The following is a 19,665-nucleotide window of genomic DNA, read 5'->3' as shown; positions in this document are numbered from 1 at the left end:
ACAATGTACAGACTAACATTTTCTTCAGATAAGGAGAAAGTTACTACTATATACATTTTTTAAAAAGCAGTGATTTTATATATTTAAAAAAAGCAGTGATTTGGTTAATGGGCAAATATACAAGTTACGTTTTTAACAATATCAGAGTGATGAACATATTGAATAAAAGATGTATGTGGAAACGAATTCGAGAAAACACTTAAGTATCCCACCACAATAAGAAATATGGTAACATGCACCGAACTGTCTTCAACAGAATGGGTGTAAGTTAGGTACAAGTAGATTCCTCTTGGAGAGGGGATGGGTCGGGCTATGAAGCACTAGCAGTGCCACGGAGAGGCGCCTCTACTTCTGTGGCGCGTTCTCGACCCTAACCTCCCCTACAAGTCTCACATGAAAAATAAATCAGTAACACAGCAGATACAAGAATATGACAGCAAACATTTGGTGTCATAAAGGAAGATCCTGAACTCTCTAAGGATGCCGTTAGAAGGCTGAAACTGACAAAAATGACAAGGCAGTGAATGACTTTGCGAAGTTGCTGTTCGGGACTGTTCTTCTGTCCCTGTAATTTGCCCTGGAGGAGACTTAGGAACATACAGGGATAGGCAAAATAATGTGAACACCTGTACTTATATGGGATTGGTTCATTAATAAGGAGTTGGACCCTCATTTGCCCATTCGTTTTGGAGTACTGGCATAAAATGATTGCATAGTCTCCAGTGGAATGTTATGCCACTCTTCAGTCAGCACCTCTTCTAACTCCTGTAGTGATGAGGGAGGCGGAAATCTGCTCCAGAGTCTGCATTCTAATACCGCCCACAAGGGTTTGATAACGTTCAAGTCTGTGCACTTTGCTCGCCAGGTAAGACACTGCAGTTCAGTTGCATGTTCCTCATACCATAACTGTACTGTCCTGGCTGTGTGAATGGCTGCATTTTCGCCATGAAATATGGTGTCATTGTTGGAGAACAACATTTGAATCATGGAGTGCACTTGATCACCTAAAATGTTCACATAATCGTTGGCTGTAAAACGGCCTGTGAGAGTAATGATGAAACCAGCAGATTACCATGATATGGATGCCCACACCATCGAACTTCCACCTCCATGTTTAACCACTGGAATCAAGCAATCACGATTGCAGGTTTCTTTTGGCATTCTCATTCTCAAGACGTAAACCCTGCCTGATGTTGGAAATAATGAAAACGTTGACTCGTCGGACCATATGACGTGTTTTCACTGATCAGCCATCCAGGATTTATGCTCCTGGCACCACATTTTGCACTTCTTTGCATTGGTTATCATCACCAATGGTTTCAGTACAGTATCTCATCCATGAATATTCACTTTATGCAGTTCTCGGCAGACAGTGTTGGTAGATATGGGGTCTCGAATATGGATATTGAGTTCTACAATCACTTTAGCCGCCATAGTTTTGTGTTGTTTTGACACAATTTGTGTTAGTGTACAATGATCTGTGTCATTTAGCTTTGATTTTCGCCCACTATTATGTTTACATGATGATGTCTTCCCATGTTTTGTGTAGGCTATCATGACTGTTGAAACAGTTGTTCTTGAAACATTCAATAAGTTTGCTGTGTTGGTTAATGATGCTCCATCTAATTGGGCCCCCACAATCTGCCCTCATTGTAACTCTGTTAGGTCTTTCCCCGTCAACCTCAGCCTCTGAATGCAAATACAAAGTGTGCACTACTCGTAAACAACCTGCACTGATGCCTAGTCTGTACTGAACATGCACAATCCAGTGTGGCACATGCCTTACCTGCATTGTCGACCATCAAACACAACCATCCCATAACTACCACTGTTCGCATTATTTTGCCTACCACGTGGCGGGCCCAGGTTCGATTCGTGGTCGCGTAGGAGATTTTCTCTGCTTATGGACTGAGTGTTGTGTTGTACTCATTTAATTTGACAGTTACTGTGTGACATTCCTTTCAAGAAATATATGAGTACATACAGTGCAAACCGCCAGTGACTGCCGCCATTTCCTTCTTCTTATCAAACATACTTTCTAAGTATGAACTACTTTCAAAGTGCCAAAATGTCTATAAAATGCTGCACTGTCCAATGTACAGTCGCAATTCCCGAAATCCATTGCCTGTGGCCTCTGGCCTGCCAAGGAGCACCACAGTCCTGGGTCCATGGATAAACCATAAAAATCCACCGCATTACACTACACGCAGACAGACCCGGCCTGCAGGCAGATCGGTGAGACTAATCCGACGGGCAGGGCCTGCACATAGTGGTAAATGAGGGGTTTCAGATTGGCAGGCCTGATCCGTTAGAGGTACCTGCACAAATAGCCTGTCATTTTGGCCCGTCACTGAAGTCCACTCGTGTGACTAGCTATTCAAGTGTCACAGACACCATTTTGATGAAATGAGACCACAGTGAACGATCCACGCAACAGATAACTTGTGCGAATACTCTGAGAATCAATACTAATGAGGATAGGTAACAACTCACCGAGAAGATGATCACTGAGCTGCAGATGGGCACGTAGGAAAATCACACTCTCACAACTACATTTTTGGCCACTGGACACTGCGCCAACAGTCTTTGAGAATCAGATCCAAACAAACCACTCCTCATGCCTCCCTGCCTCTCATTGGTAGATGCTAGGCTACATGCAAGGGGTGGTTGCAGCACTGGGTGCAAGCTGAGGGGAATGATAGGAAGGGGAGAAGCAGTATTTAAATTTTAATTAGTTGAAACTATAAAGAATGTTATTTACCTGTAATTTTAATTCTGACAACGTACTTTGAACTGTGTAAGATAGAGTGTATATGTAAACAAGAAAAAAATAAATTCCTGGATTTTCCCCCAGATTTCCTGGTTAAAAATGCACTCCCCCCTCCCAAGTGAAAATACACTGTACCACAGGTGAAAGTACATTATTTCACTTTAAGTGACAATATACATTCCCCGTGAGCTGCAGAACTTATCAATCTTTTGAATGGTAAAAGGTTTTATACACCAACACAGAATTCCCCACATTTTACGACAAATCTTTGATGCGCAGCAACATTTACACTAAATTTTTAACATTATGAAAGTAATAATACGAAATCAACCAAATACAGCATGGTAGCTTCTGAACCACTGAAATCGAGTTTGCGCTGTGACATGCACTTTTGCCAACCAATCACAGCTCATGTCGTGATCTCACCAGCCAATGACAGCAGACATTAAGAGCATAGGACAGGTGTTGTAGCCAGCCAATAGCAACATTACAGTTCGTAAACACACAACTATGAAAAATTCATGGTTTAAATTAATATAAATACAATATTCTGTAGTTACAAGAGACGCTAAGCCTTCACACATAGTATCGCATGTCCCTTGCAAGAACTACTGCAGGGAGACTGCAAATTTTCATGGAAGGAGGTGCAAGAAAGATTTTTACTTGCCGTTAAGATGGCACCAACATCTTCACCAGCCCTAGCAGTTACTTAATGAGTGCAGTTCTACCGCAAATTTTGAAAAGCGCTGAAAATGTGATAGCTTTTGTTTCCAGATTACTCTCAAAATCTGAGACGAACTAATCTACAAATGAGAAAGAGTACCTTACAGCAGCATGGACCATTAACAAGTCCCGGCAGGATTTATTTTGCAAACAATTCACCTTTGTGTCAGACCACTGTTCTCTACAGTGACTAACTAGTCCAAGAGATCCATCCGTTCAGCTGGTGAGATGGGCAGGAGTACATCATCAAGTGGGATACCTAAATGGACACCAACATAAGGATGCTGACTGCTTTTCAAGGAATCCTTTTGTGGACCACAATAGAGTGGGTGAAATCTGTCTTCGCTGCATTAAATGACACTGATGCTGAACAGAGGGAAGATCCAACACTGATAACAAGAAATATGATCCAAAGGGGCTGGTTATCTATCCTGAAGTATTTCAAAGACACTCCAATATCTGGCCACATGGGATTTGTGAAAACTAGAGAGATTCAGACACAGATATTACCAATCAATTATATACTATGCCAACGATGTAAGCACATGCTGCAGTAACTTTTGAGACATTCGATATCATCAATGTACTGACTAACTCAGCCAATATGTTTTCACTAAGCAGTGTCAGCTTCTGAAGCTCTAGAAATTGTTAGGTTCCTTGTAGAAGATATCATTTTGAACACTAAGCACCCTGAGTGATAAGTTATGTGGTAAAGTTTCCCAGTTGAGACTAGTATCAAGAGGTAATTTCACATTGCAACACAGGATGATTATTTACATCTACATCTACACTCTGCAAACCACTGAAGAGGGTATGTCCCTAGTACCAGTTATTAGGGTTTCTTCCAGTTCCATTTAGTTATGGAGTGCATGAAGAATGATTGTTCAAATGCCTCTGTGTGTGTTGTAATTAATGCAATCTTGTCCTCATGATCCATGTGTGAGAGAGAAATAGGTAATTATAGTTCATTCCTAGAGTCATAATTTAAAGCTGGATTTTGAAACCCTGTAGGTAGGCTTTCACAGGATAGTTTATGTCTTCATGAGTCTGCCACTTCAGTTTCTTCAGAATCTTTGTTGACACTCGCCCATGGACCATTTGTGCTGCCCTTCTCTGTATATATTAGTCCTATTTGGTATGGGTCCCATACACTTGAGCAACATTCTAGAATGGATCTCTCGAGTGATTTGTAAGCAGTCTCCTTTGTAGACTGATTGCATTTTTCCAGTATTCTACCAATAAACAGAAGTCTGCCATCTGCTTTACCCATGGCGGCCTATGACACCATTCCATTTCATACCCACTTTATAAAGTGGGGGAGGTACCAATGAAGCTGAAGGGGATGGAGAAGTGGGGGAGAGGGGGGGAGACCAACGATTCACAAGGGGGAGGCAGGAAAAGTGCCCATACATGAGTTATATGATGGCCCAATTATAAAGAGAAAATTTATGGACTTCTAACGGCACAGTATATTGGAAAATAAAGAGATCTGGCAAGTTGCTGTCTGAGGAAAGGGATCTAACTTCTTTGCAGCACCTTCAATGTGAAAAACGTCAAGAAACTATGACCATGAGCTGCTGCACTGTCATGACTGTATAGGTTGTCAAATGTCTGCAAGAGGGCATTCCTCTGTGGCCTCCTCTTGGCATATGGAAGCAATGTATAGCTTGGCACATGTCACATGTGTAATTCCTTTTAGTGTGATCATCATCTACAGGAACTTTACCTCAATGATAGTGACCTGCTTGCGAATTTTGACACACCACACTACCACTAAAAGAAGTCACTGAATTGATAAACAAAAAATTTGTGACTAACCTTATGACAAATTTCAGGTCTGTGCTCACCTCAACTTACTTCACATGTGATGGAAATTATTTTGAACAGACAGATGGCTCTGCCATCAGTTTGTCCTGTAACACTGGCTGTACCGAATTTCTTCACAGAAGAAGTCAAGGAGAAGGCCCTAGACCAAGCCTAATTAAAACCAACCTGTTTCTGCCATTATGTGAATGACACATTCATCATTAGCCACAAACATGAAACAGCTTAGGTGAATTTCTCCATCATTCAATCTGCTCCACTCCAACATACAAATTACAATGGAGGTGTAAATAGGGTGGTGTCCGCTTCTTTCTTGATGTCCTGGTGAAACAGTAACAAGATGGCGAGCTGGGATGCAGTGTGTACAGAAGACCTATGGTGATTTGTATCTACATGCCTCCATTAGTCACAACAACTGCCAGAGTGAAAGCATTTTACACACACTCATTCACAGAGACATTGTTCCAACTGAAATGAAATACCTGAAGACAACATTCTGAAGGATGGGCACAGCAGGAAGCAGATCAGGTTGCATTGGACAGGTTGCATCTAGATGACAGCAGGAGGAGAGAAACAACTCGCTAGTGTGCTTTCCATCTGTCAGCACTACCTCCAGAGCAGTCAGCCAAATCTTGGGACAACTTACCTGCGGGTGAAAGGGCAACACTAAGAATTCGTTTCAGGTCCTTCTGGTCATCCCAATGTGCAAGTGATGTGTCGGCATGGGATGACATATGCATAAAATCCAAGCTTGTATGCTCTAACATGTGAATACCGGTCATATTGCTACCTGGCGGTGAGGGCGAAGAACTGCTGTCAAAGACTGAAGATGCACCTAAAATAGAAAATAAGTTCGAGTAACACAAAGAAAACAGATTTACAAATAGGATACACACACACACACACACACACACACACACACACACACACACACACACACACACAATCTGAATATGGCAGTGGCAGTAATGATTAGAATGGTGAAGGTAACAGTGGTATGAAATAAAGTGATAACGCAGATGGTGTTAAAAATCTGCTAATGTTGGCACTTTGATCAACCAGCCAGTGAACCTTACAGACTGGCTTTCTTAATATTTGAAGTTTAGTGCACAGGCATCAAGTTCCTATGGAAGTACAGCGCAATTCTAAAACTCTTAGAACTTGAAGCGTTTATTTTTAATTACTGACTTGATGAAAATCATTTAAATTTGATACAGACATCTGAGATGCCTTTCTGATAAAATAATAATGTTTAGTTCCTAAAAATAAGATATTGCATTTCATATCTGAAGTTTTACACAATCTTTTAATTTATTAAGAATATCTGTATTTTCCCATGGAAAAAAAAGGTATTTTTATTACAACATTTACTAAAATTGTCTTAGTAACAAAAAATAAGTTACACTCCTCATGACCTCCTAATATGGGCTGGATGAGAAAACTAGGAACTGTTCTGTGGTAGGTTCACAGTGTGCTGATCCTTGACAATCTGTTTCATACTTCATTGTTTACTAACAATAAATCAAAGTTATCAGCACTACCAACATTTTGTACACAATACCAAAGATCTGTTTTCTCTCCTAAACTGCCATGTAACATAGTCTCATAAACCGATTTTAGCAGTTTTTCAAGATATATTTTATTTGTTGACACAGCAAATTCAGCAAAACACCTTAAGGATGCAGGGTACTTTTCCGCCTCAATATTATATAAAAATCAACACCTATTCCTTTCAGGCACTGTTTACAATGTATATGATTTACAGATATTTTGTTGGTATCAGATAATGCAGCACACTTTCTAAACATATTGTAAGTATTTTGAATATATTTGAACCTGCTTAGGGTTAAAAAAAATTTTTTTTACAACGAAAATGATGCATTTTTTCCCAAAATGCTTCCTCAGATTGAGGTACCATTTCATCCAATGTATACATTTGAAGGAGACCAAATTTTTACCAGATATGCATGACATGATGGCTGAGGTACTAGACCTATTTAATTACACCTATTTAATTCTACCTATTATGTATATTATAAGGATAAAAAAATATCACATCTTTCCTTTTAATTTTTATAATTTTTTTCCTAACAATGAACTGAGTATCAACAAACAACATATTAGTCACTGACCTGTCGTCGGCTGGCGCACGGCCGGTGTGGTGAAAGGGTTGGATAACACAGAAGGTTGGATAACCGAAGATCACATACAAAATTTTTAAAAACCACAGCCCTCAGTCGCAAACACAATTAATTTGTAACCTAGGTTTCGGTGTCACAAGGGACACCTTCTTCGGACAAAATTGAAATTAAATGTTACAGCATAACATAACAAAAAATACAAAAGCTGCAGTCATAAGCTGTCAGGTATGACTTTGGTACGTTATGCTGTAACATTTAGTTTTAATTTTGTCCGAAGAAGGTGTTCCTTGTGACACCGAAACCTAGGTTACAAATTAACTGTGTTCGCGACTGAAGGCTGTGTTTTTCAAAATTTTGTATTATACAACAATCGCTGATTGCAGCCATGTTAAAAACCTGAAGATCAGGTAATCAAGACTCTACTGTATAGGTCACTGTTCATTTGAAACCCTATAATGTATATATCAATGTAATCAGGAGTGACTGTAGAATTTAATAAAGTCATAAAAAAATTTCAATTCCCATTTATAAGTACCCCATATCCTCAAGTTAGTTCATATTCAATCGACTATTTACATACCTCCAAAACTAAATTATTAAGATAATATTTCAAATAACTGGTTGGAAGCTGGTGATTCAGCCTACAACAGCAAATAGCATAACTAAGGTCAAATGCTCAATTTGAAGTTTATCATTGATTATTGTTACGTAGAAGCACTCAATTACAGTAAAAACTATATTAATATGTCTTACTTAATACACTACTCTCACTAGGAAACATTCAGAGGTCCCTACGAGTGTGTACCTTCAGATGATAAGTGTTTTGCACCACTGCACATTTGAGAAGACTATATGGGGAAACCGCAGTCAGCTGTTGGACATTATCTGATCCTTCACAACATATGCTATTGGGTTACGAATAGATGTGTGCAATATAAATAATCATAACAGTCAGAATTTGTTACTTACCCATCAAACTACCATTGGAGTTTGTCACTGCTTGCATGAAATTATGAAATTCCTGAAAATAGAATAAATTTTTTTATTACATGAAACAACACAACCAGAAAAATTTGGAATATTTTAAACATAGAATTATGGTAATAGAGCATTCCCATCTAAGTTGGATATCTAACATTTATAAGAACACATTACTTAAAGTAAGTCTTCCACAGCTGATTATTTTTAGCGACAAATTTAGTTAAGCAGTGTAACTGCTGGTAAGGTTGATTCTTTTAATAGTTTTGTTCTAAATTCCAAGAAGCTGTAAAAAAGACTGCTGTTTGTTGTTAGTTATTTTAAGTAAACAGAGAATGATTATTCTTGTTTTCTTCCTTTGTTTCACCCATCTTTGGACCTACGTTAGATCAATCACTTTTTAATATTCTGTGTCTTTCTTTTAGCCCAGTATTGTTACATTCTTTTTGATTTTGCTTTCATTTCTTCTTCAGCGATTTGGATTGTTTGTTTGTTTTTTAATTTGACGTGGGACAAAGTTCACTGGAACACTGCATGAACACAACAATTTTTTTTTTTAAGAGGGGAGATTTGTAGCCCCATGTTGTCGCCCCCTTCACCTCTCCTCACTTTGTGCGTGTTACCTCCTTTAAACTTCACTCTACCACTGAGATCCAATTTTCACTAATAACCAACTCTGTAACATATCCTTTTCTCACTATTCCAACTTCTTTCACTCCAGTCCTCTTCCTCTCCTCCTCTTCAATAACCACTAACCTGCTGCCACCACTGTTACCCCGCGGTGTAGGCATGCACACAGCTGAACGCTGAATTGACATACAAGTGGTTCACAGCCAACAGTTTTAAGTCTTAAGCTCACAAAGACTCATATTATGCAGTTTCAAACAAACTATAATAACCTTATAATACCAAAGATATTGTCACACAGTGAATGAAGCACGCTATGTAAAAGTCCTTGGGGGTTCAGCAAGATAAAACTGAGTAAACACGCGGAAAATTAACCAAAAAGTCCAGCTCATCACGTTATGCTGTTTGTAGCTTCCACCCTTACCTTTACTTGCGAGACAAGATGGTTTAACTTATTTTTGTATTGGAATTATCTTCTTGGTCAGTGAATGTAAAGTAAATACAGTGAGAATACTGCATAAAGCAGATGATCATACATCTTACCAGATAGCTTGGAATTCTTACTCTCAGTTCCAAATATATTTACTCTTAATGGCTTTTGATGCTGCTGATAAAAATCTATTTCAACTGAACTGTGATATGCACCATCACACTAAAAGAAACAAAAATAATTTTCATGTGGACTATGTACTTATCCAGTGTTCAGAATAGAATTCTAAACTCTAGTGGTAGGATAATCAACAAGTTCATGTCTAACAAAGCATGAAATTGGGAATCCCCATCAATCCAAAATAAAATTAGAAACATCTCATCAATTATTGGAATATGTAGATTCTGGGATCCAAAATTCCTGGTTACTACATGGGAAACAGCAGTGTTTGTTATAATGCTGTATGATAAATAATAATTTATTGCAAATAAAACAGAGTATTAATCGATATAAAAATATTTTCTTTGAAAATTACCTTCTTGCAAACAGATGCCATAAGCATAAACAGCATTAAGCAATAAAGTGATTGTTTATTGTTAATACAGTATAAAGATGAAATATTTATGATGTCTTTGTCATATGCTAATGCATTTCTTGACTTGTTCAACAGTCTTGTAGGTTCTCCTCCTTGACCCACAGAACATGATGAATGAATTGATTAATGAATGACCCTCATTTTGTGTGTGTGCTTTTTTTTGTTGTTCCGTAGATCATATGAAGGATTCTTTTATCAAAATGATGTGGAATGAGTCAGTTTACAGGACATGTATGCACAATTAATGTAGACCCTTTCTTTGCCACTGACACCTTTAATAATACGCAATAAAGATCCGTCTTCCCTCTAATGCTATACGCATGGACCTCACTTTTCTTCTCAAAATATGATGGGTTATTTATGACAAATTTCATTAGCAAATATGAATATTGTGAGTGCAGTTTAAATTCCTCACTTCTTGGAGAGAGACCTACATTAAGTCTGTGGGCAAACACCACATATTCTCACTGCTTGCTTTTCTGCAATCAATACTTTCTTTCTGAGTGATGAGTTACCCCAGAAAATTATTCTACAAGACATTACTGAGTGGAAATATGGAAATTATGTCAAGAGGTTAATTCATTTGTTTCCAAGATCAGCAATCACAGAAGAGCACACACAGGTGAACTTAATTGTTTGAGAAACTTTTTTCAGTTCAAGCTTTCATCAATATGTACACTCAAAAACTTGGAGCATTGTACCTTACTTAGTTACTCCTGCTCCTGTGCACGATCCCAATAAATGTTTTTTGTGCAGAACTTCATACAATGAGTTCTCTCAAAATTTAGGCTGAGCCCATTTTCTGAGAACCACTCAATAATTCTTTGGGAAAACATAATTCACAATCTATTTTACTGCATTCTCGCTACTAAGATTTATTATAACACTACTATGTCTGCAAAAAGTCCCAATTCTGCTTGTTAAATGTTAAGTGGAAGATCATTCACTTACATACAGAATAGGAGTTGGTCCAAAATTGAATGGAACTCTCTTTATGATTTCTCCTGGTCACTACATTTTTATGCATTTCCAACAATGTTTGAATTATTCAGCACAATTTTTTGCATTTTGTTTGTTAAATATGTTTCAAACCAGCTGTATGTAAGGCCACCAATTCCGTAAAACTTCCCTTCTGGAATCCAAACTGCGATCTGTTCAGCAAACTGTCTCTATTTAAGTGTGAGACGAGTCTTGAGTACACTACTTTTTTGAATATTTTGGAAAAATTTCAGTAAGGAAATCAGATAATAATAATTTAAGTCTTTCTGGACATGTTTCTTATAAAGAGGCTTAGCAATTGTATATTCACGGTTGCCACAAGTTTCCACAAGCGAAATTCTCTGATATTTCCCGAATTTCCGGACAAGTTTTAGCACTTTTCCCTGACAAATTTTGAGATCTCAAGAGTAAGTAAAGACATAAGTTGATTAAAAAAACTTCTGTATTTCTGAGTGTGTGAGGAAAAAGCTTAAGTACAGTACTAACATCAACATCTCTTGCAATGAACTGTTTTTAGATGGATATTTTTTGACGGAGAAAGCAAGCCAAATGGTATTTTTATGTTTCATTAAGACCACCAATGGTATTTTATTTCAATAAAATGAAACATATTTGGTGACAAATTTAAAATACCTTCACTGATTTTAGAAATAACCTCAAAAAGGTAGGCCTCTTGAAAGAAGTATTTAAGTCAGGGAGAGTTGTGTAAACCAACACTACAGATGACTACCAATAAAATGTTGGTTCTACTATGCTTTTTTATGTTGGTTATTATCCGTTGTGTTATGTCTATTATTTTAAAAGTATTGTATGGTTTTTCTTCCAAGAAACACATGAGCACGTAGTGTACGAACTGCCACTATTTTCTTCTTACTGTCCATACTTACTTCTACACTACTGGCCATCAAAATTGCTACACCAAGAAGAAATGCAGATGATCAACGGGTATTCATTGGACAAATATATTATACTAGAACTGACATGTGCTAACATTTTCGCGCAATTTGGGTGCATAGATCCTGAGAAATCAGTACCCAGAACAACCACCTCTGGCCATAATAACGGCCTTCTTACGCCTGGGTATTGAGTCAAACAGAGCTCGGATGGCGTGTACAGGTACAGCTGTCAATGCAGCATCAACACGATACCACAGTTCATCAAGAGTAGTGACTGGCGTATTGTGACGAGCCAGTTGCTCAGCCACCATTGACCAGGTGTTTTCAACTGACGAGAGATCTGGAGAATGTGCTGGCGAGAGCAACAGTCGAACATTTTCCGTATCCAGAAAGGCCCATACAGGACCTGCAACATGCGGTCGTGCATTATCATGCTGAAATGTAAGGTTTCGCAGGGATCGAATGAAGGATAGAGCCACGGGTCGTAACACATCTAAAATGTAATGTCCACTGTTCAAATTGCTGGCAATGTGAACAAGAGGTGACTGAGACATGAAACCAATGGCACCCCATACTATCACGCCGGGTGATACGCCAGTATCGATGACGAATACACGCTTCCAATGTGCGTTCACCGTGATGTCGCCAAACACGGATGCGACCATCATGATGCTGTAAACAGAACCTGGATTCATCCGAAAAAATGACATTTTGCCGTTTGTGCACCCAGATTCGTCGCTGAGTACACCATCGCAGGCAGTCCTGTCTGGGTTGCAGTGTTAAGGGTAACCGCAGCCATGGTCTCCGAGCTGATAGTCCATGCTCCTGCAAACGTGGTCGAACTGTTCGTGCAGGTGGTTGTTGTATTGCAAACGTCCCCATCTGTTGACTCGGGCATCGAGATGTGGCTGCATGATCCGTTACAGCCATGCGAATAAGATGCCCGTCATCTCGACTGCTAGTGATACGAGGCCGTTGGGATCCAACGCGGGTCCGTATTACCCTCCTGAACCCACCGGTTCCATATTCTGCTAACAGTCATTGGATCTCGACTAACGCGAGCAGCAATGTCGCGATACGATGAACCGCAATCGCGATAGGCTACAATCCGACCTTTATCAAAGTCGGAAATGTGATGGTACGCATTTCTCCTCTTTACACGAGGCATCACAACAACGTTTCACCAGGCAACGCCAGTCAACTGCTGTTTGTGTATGAGAAATTGGTTGGAAACTTTCCTCATGTCAGCATGTTGTAGGTGTCGCCACCAGTGCCAATCTTGTGTGCATGCTCTGAAAAGCTAATCATTGGCATATCACAGCATCTTTTTCCTGTCTGTTAAATTTTGCGTCTGTAGAACATCATTTTCGTGGTGTAGCAATTTAAATGGCCAGTAGTGTATATAAAGTACTTTTGAAGTTCCAAAATGTACTAGAATAATTAAAATGTCTATAAAACACCACACTGTACAATGTACTTGCGGTGAAACAGTCGCAATTCCTGAAATCCATTGTCCATGGCCTCTGGACTGCCAAAGAGCACTGCAGCCCTGTGTCAATGGATAAACCATGAAAGTCCACCACATTAAGCCACACACAAGGAGACCTGGCTTGCGGAAAGATAGGTGAGAGTAGATCCGACAGGCAGGGCCTGCAAATTAGTGGGAAACGATAGGCTTCAGACTGACAGGCCTGATCCTTTACAGATACCCACAGAAGTGGGTAGTTATAGTTCTGGGTGGAGATTTCAATTTGCCGGATATAGACTGGGAGACTCAAACGTTCATAACAGGTGGCAGGGACAAAGAATCCAGTGAAATTTTTTTAAGTGTTTTATCTGAAAACTACCTTGAGCAGTTAAACAGAGAACCGACTCGTGGTGATAACATATTAGACCTTCTGGTGACAAACAGACCCGAACTATTTGAGACAGTTAACGCAGAACAGGGAATCAGCGATCATAAAGCGGTTACTGCATCGATGATTTCAGCCGTAAATAGAAATATTAAAAAAGGTAGTAATATTTTTCCGTTTAGCAAAAGTGACAAAAGGCAGATTACAGAGTACCTGACGCCTCAACACAAAAGTTTTGTCTCAAGTATAGATAGTGTTGAGGATCAGTGGACAAAGTTCAAAACCATCGTACAATATGCGTTAGATGAGTATGTGCCAAGCAAGATCGTAAGAGATGCAAAAGAGCCACCGTGGTACAACAACCGAGTTAGAAAACTGCTGCGGAAGCAAAGGGAACTTCACAGCAAACATAAACATAGCCAACGCCTTGCAGACAAACAAACATTACGCGAAGCGAAATGTAGTGTGAGGAGGGCTATGCGAGAGGCGTTCAATGAATTCGAAAGTAAAGTTCTATGTACTGACTTGGCAGAAAATCTAAGAAATTTTGATATTATGTCAAAGTGGTAGGTGGATCAAAACAAAATGTCCAGACACTCTGTGACCAAAATGGTACTGGAACAGAGGATGACAGACTAAAGGCCGAAATACAAAATGTCTTTTTCCAAAGCTGTTTCACAGAGGAAGACTGCACTGTAGTTCCTTCTCTAGATTGTCACACAGATGACAAAATGGTAGATATCTAAATAGACGACAGAGGAATAGAGAAACAATTAAAATCGCTCAAAAGAGGAAAGGCCGCTGGACCTGATGGGACACCAGTTCGATTTTACACAGAGTACGCGAAGGAACTTGCCCCCCTTCTTGCAGCGGTGTACCGTAGGTCTCTACAAGAATGTAGCGTTCCAAAGGATTGGAAAAGGGCACAGGTCATCCCCGTTTTCAAGAAGGGATGTCGAACAGATGTGCAGAACAATAGACCAATATCTCTAACGTCAATCAGTTGTAGAATTTTGGAACACGTATTATGTTCGAGTATAATGACTTTTCTGGAGACTAGAAATCTACTCTGTAGGAATCAGCATGGGTTTCGAAAAAGACGGTCGTGTGAAACCCAGCTCACGCTATTCGTCCACAAGACTCAGAGGGCCATAGACACGGGTTCCCAGGTAGATGCCGTGTTTCTTGACTTCCGCAAGGCGTTTGATACAGTTCCCCACAGTCGTTTAATGAACAAAGTAAGAGCATATGGACTGTCAGACCAATTGTGTGATTGGATTGAAGAGTTCCTAGATAACAGAACGCAGCATGTGATTCTCAATGGAGAGAAGTCTTCCGAAGTAAGAGTGATTTCAGGTGTGCTGCAGGGGAGGATCATAGGACCGTTGCTATTCACAATATACATAAATGACCTTGTGGATGACATGGGAAGTTCACTGAGGCTTTTTGCAGATGATGCTGTGGTATGTCGAGAGGTTGTAACAATGGAAAATTGTACTGAAATGCAGGAGGATCTGCAGCGAATTGACACATGGTGCAGGGAATGGCAATTCAATCCCAATGTAGGATAGTCTAATGGGCTGCGAATACATAGAAAGATAGATCCCTTATCATTTAGCTACAAAATAGCAGGTCAGCAACTGGAATCAGTTAATTTCACAAATTATCTGGGAGTACGCATTAGGAGTGATTTAAAATGGAATGGTCATATAAAGTTGATCGTCGGTAAAGCAGATGCCAGACTGAGATTCATTGGAAGAATCCTAAGGAAATGCAATCCGAAAACAAAGGAAGTAGGTTACAGTATGCTTGTTCGCCCACTGCTTGAATACTGCTCAGCAGTGTGCGATCTGTACCAGATAGGGTTGATAGAAGAGAGATAGAAGATCCAACGGAGAGCAGCGCGCTTCGTTACAGGATCATTTAGTAATCGCGAAAGCGTTACGGAGATGATAGATAAACTCCAGTGGAAGACTCTGCAGGAGAGACGCACAGTAGCTTGGTACGGGCTTTTGTTAAAGTTTCGAGAACATACCTTCACCGAAGAGTCAAGCAGTATATTGCTCCCTCCTACGTATATCTCGCGAAGAGACCATGAGGATAAAATCAGAGAGATCAGAGCTTACACAGAAGCATACCGACAATCCTTCTTTCCATGAACAATACGAGACTGGAATAGAAGGGAGAACCGATAGAGGTACTCAGGATACCCTCCGCCACACACCGTCAGGTGGCTTGCGGAGTATGGATGTAGATGTAGATGTAGATGTAGAAATGGCCTGCGGTTTTGGCTTGTCGTGGGAGTCCACTCGTGAGGGCAGCTATTCACATGTCACAGACACCACATTGATGAAATGAGACTGCAGTGATCAATCCATGCAACAGATAACTTGTGCAAATCCTCTTAGATAGGTAGCAAATCAGCATAAAGATGATGGCTGAGTCAAGAGTGTCACACGGAAAAGACAACCAAGTTCTGACAACTAAATTTTTGCCCATAACCTTTGTCAGAACAGGAGCACACACACATTCACACTATCAATCAACACATTTCATACACACCACCGTCTCCGGCCACTGCATCAACCGTCTCTGAGAATCAGATCCAAACAAACCATTCCCCACGATTCCCTTTCTCTAGTCAGCAGCTGCTAGGCTAGCAGTAAAAAGTGGGGCAGCTCTGACTGCAAGCTGAGGGGAGTGGTAGAAATGGGAGAAGCAGTAAGAATCAGGGAGTAGGGAAGCGGCACATGTACTAAGTTGTGCCCAGCCAGTGACTATACATGACATTTCAGTAAACAAACCATTTCATCTACTGAAACAAAAGCCAGACTTTTCCAGTGTTTTTCTCAAATTTCCCTGATACATTTGAAATTCCCCGATTTGCAGAACTTGGGGCAACCCTGATCTGTCCAGAAAAATTCCCTGTGAAGTGCTGCAATTCTTATGTTACTAAAAACATTACATACAAAGTTGGAAAAACTTTTCAGAATTCTGTTCAAAAGTCCATCAACACCATATGAGCTTTTGGGTGCTACTTCTAGTTGCTTAAGTTTTGGGAATGACTTTTTAATATATTCTCTTATTTTCTAAACTGCATCATTTAATCCTATTTTTGCCACTAAATTTGGAAAACTACTGTTAAAATACTCACAACTTGTCAATAATAAATCACAACATTGTTATTTACTTTAATTGATATGGTATCTTGTACAATGGCAGTCTTGTCTCCTATCTATCAATATTCCATATTGTTTTAATCTTACACTGAGGGGAGAAAGTCATGGTATACCTCCTACTATTGTGTTGGACCTTCTTTTGTCTGGCATAGCGCAGCAACTTGACACTGTATGGACTCAAACAAGTGGTCGGAACTCCCCTGCAGAAATACTGAGCCATGCTGCTTCCATAGGCAGTGAAAATGTTGCCAGTGCAGAATTTTGTGCATGAACGGACCTAACAATTATGTTCCATAAATGTCACTGGGACTCATATCAGGCAATCTGGGTGGCCAAATCATCATCTGAATTGTCCAGAACGTTCTTCAAGCCGATTGTGAACAACTTTCCCCTGGTGATGTGTTGCATCATCATCATCCATAAAAATTCCATCTTTGTTTGGGAATATGAAGTCCATGAATGGCTGCAATGGTCTCCGAGTAGCTGAACAGAACCAATTCCAGTCAATGGTCAGTTCAGTTGGACCAGAAGATCCAGTCCATTCCATGTAAACACAGCCCACACTATTATGAATCCACAAACAGTTTGCACAGTACCTTGCTGACAACTTGGGTCCATGGCTTCTTGGAGTTTGTACCACACTCTAAACCTACCATCAGCTCATACCACCTGATATCGATACTGATCTGACACGGCCACAGTTTTCCAGTTGACTAGGGGCTAACCAAAATGGTCACAAGCCCTGGAGAGGCACTGAAGATGATGTTACGATGTTAGCAAAGGCACTCGCGTTTGTCATCTGCTGCATAGTCCATTAATCCAAAATTTGTCGCACTGTCGTAGCAGGTACATTCATCGTATATCCCACATTATTTTCTGCTGTTTCACTGTGATGTTGCTGGTCTGTTAGCACCAACAGCTCTATGCAAACGCCACTGCTCTCAGTTATTAAGTGAAGGACGGCCATCACTGCATTGCCTGCAGTGAGAGTTAAAGCCTATAATTTGGTATTCTTGGCACAATCTTGACACTGGATTTCAGAATACTGAATTGCCCAACAATTTCCGAAATGGAACGTCCCATGCACCTAGATCCAACTAGCAGTTCATGGTCATTAATTCCCGTTATGGGGCCATAATCACATCAGAAACCATTCCACATGAATCATCCAAGTATAAATGCACTGCCCTTTTAGACCTTCAGTAGACGATACTACTGCCATCTGTATATGTGCATATCACTACCTCGTTACTTGTCACCTCAATGTATTATCCACATTATTAATTTCTGTCAGGCTGTACATAAGTCTTGACATATTAACAACTTTCCGTAAAATATTACATAATTTTTTGTAGTATGCAAGTAATGTCAAATCTTACTTGTTCCTGTCTTTATATGAATTTGCATTTCCATCTTACATTCATGTATGTCTCCCACTGTTGCACAGTTTCAATGACTATTGATGTAACAGCCAGCCAGGCGAAGAGCTGCCATACTGGTCCGCTGCCTCCCTCTCCTCATTCATGCTTGTTATCTCTGTTTCACTCTAGATGCTAAGTCATCAAACACTAACGTCTCCCAAACCCATGACCTTACCGAGATGGAATACAACCTTTTCCAGCATCTTCATGACACCAATCCCACGGCTTCTTACCTATTACTTTTGGCCAACCACTTCCTGGCATAATTATTTCTCTTTTGACCAAACCCATGATTTTATTCCTACTGCTTCTGAACAACCAGTTCATGGCACAATTTTCTCTCTTTTGACCAAACTGACAACTTCTTTCCTATTACTTTTCGCCACCTACTCCCCCCCTCCCCATGAACCATGGACCTTGCCGTTGGTGGGGAGGCTTGCGTGCCTCAGCAATACAGATGGCCGTACCGTAGGTGCAACCGCAACGGAGGGGTATCTGTTGAGAGGCCAGACAAACGTGTGGTTCCTGAAGAGGGGCAGCAGCCTTTTCAGTAGTTGCAGGGGAAACAGTCCGGACGATTGACTGATCTGGCCTTTTAACACTAACCAAAACGACCTTGCTATGCTGGTACTGCGAACGGCTGAAAGCAAGACGAAACTACAGCCATAATTTTTCCCGAGGGCATGCAGCTTTACTGTATGGTTAAATGATGATGGCGTCCTCTTGGGTAAAATATTCCGGACGTAAAATAGTCACCCACTCGGATCTCCGGGCGGGGTCTAATCAAGAGGACGTCATTATCAGGAGAACGAAAACTGGCGTTCGAAGGATCGGACCGTGGAATGTCAGATCCCTTAATTGGGCAGGTAGGTTAGAAAATTTAAAAAGGGAAATGGATAGGTTAAAGTTAGATATAGTGGGAATTAGTGAAGTTCGGTGGCAGGAGGAACAAGACTTTTGGTCAGGTGAATACAGGGTTATAAATACAAAGTCAAATAGGGGTAATGCAGGAGTAGGTTTAATAATGAATAACAAAAATAGGAGAGCGGGTAAGCTACTACAAACAGCATAGTGAACGCGTTATTGTGGCAAAGATCAAATGTACGGTGAGATAAAAGAAATTATTCAGGTAGTGAAGGGAGACGAAAATTTAATAGTCATGGGTGACTGGAATTCGGTAGTAGGAAAAGGGAGAGAAGGAAACATAGTAGGTGAATATGGATTGGGGG

General features: G+C 40.2%; 1 protein-coding gene across 1 annotated transcript in view; it reads right to left on the bottom strand.

The window, feature by feature from the left end:
• The window catches only part of LOC126203719 (uncharacterized), a 171,460-nt gene that overhangs the window by 7,687 nt on the left and 144,108 nt on the right, over window positions 1–19,665 (bottom strand). Inside the window, exons 11-12 of the mRNA XM_049938094.1 lie at window positions 8,428–8,479; window positions 5,964–6,152 (exon numbers count right to left, since the gene is read on the bottom strand). Of these exons, the coding sequence (XP_049794051.1) occupies window positions 5,964–6,152; window positions 8,428–8,479 (241 nt within the window). The remainder of the gene's footprint in view (window positions 1–5,963; window positions 6,153–8,427; window positions 8,480–19,665) is intronic.

Source organism: Schistocerca nitens, chromosome 9, assembly GCF_023898315.1.
Source record: "Schistocerca nitens isolate TAMUIC-IGC-003100 chromosome 9, iqSchNite1.1, whole genome shotgun sequence".
Classification (NCBI taxonomy): domain Eukaryota; kingdom Metazoa; phylum Arthropoda; class Insecta; order Orthoptera; family Acrididae; genus Schistocerca; species Schistocerca nitens.
This window is presented reverse-complemented; position numbering and strand designations above follow the sequence as displayed.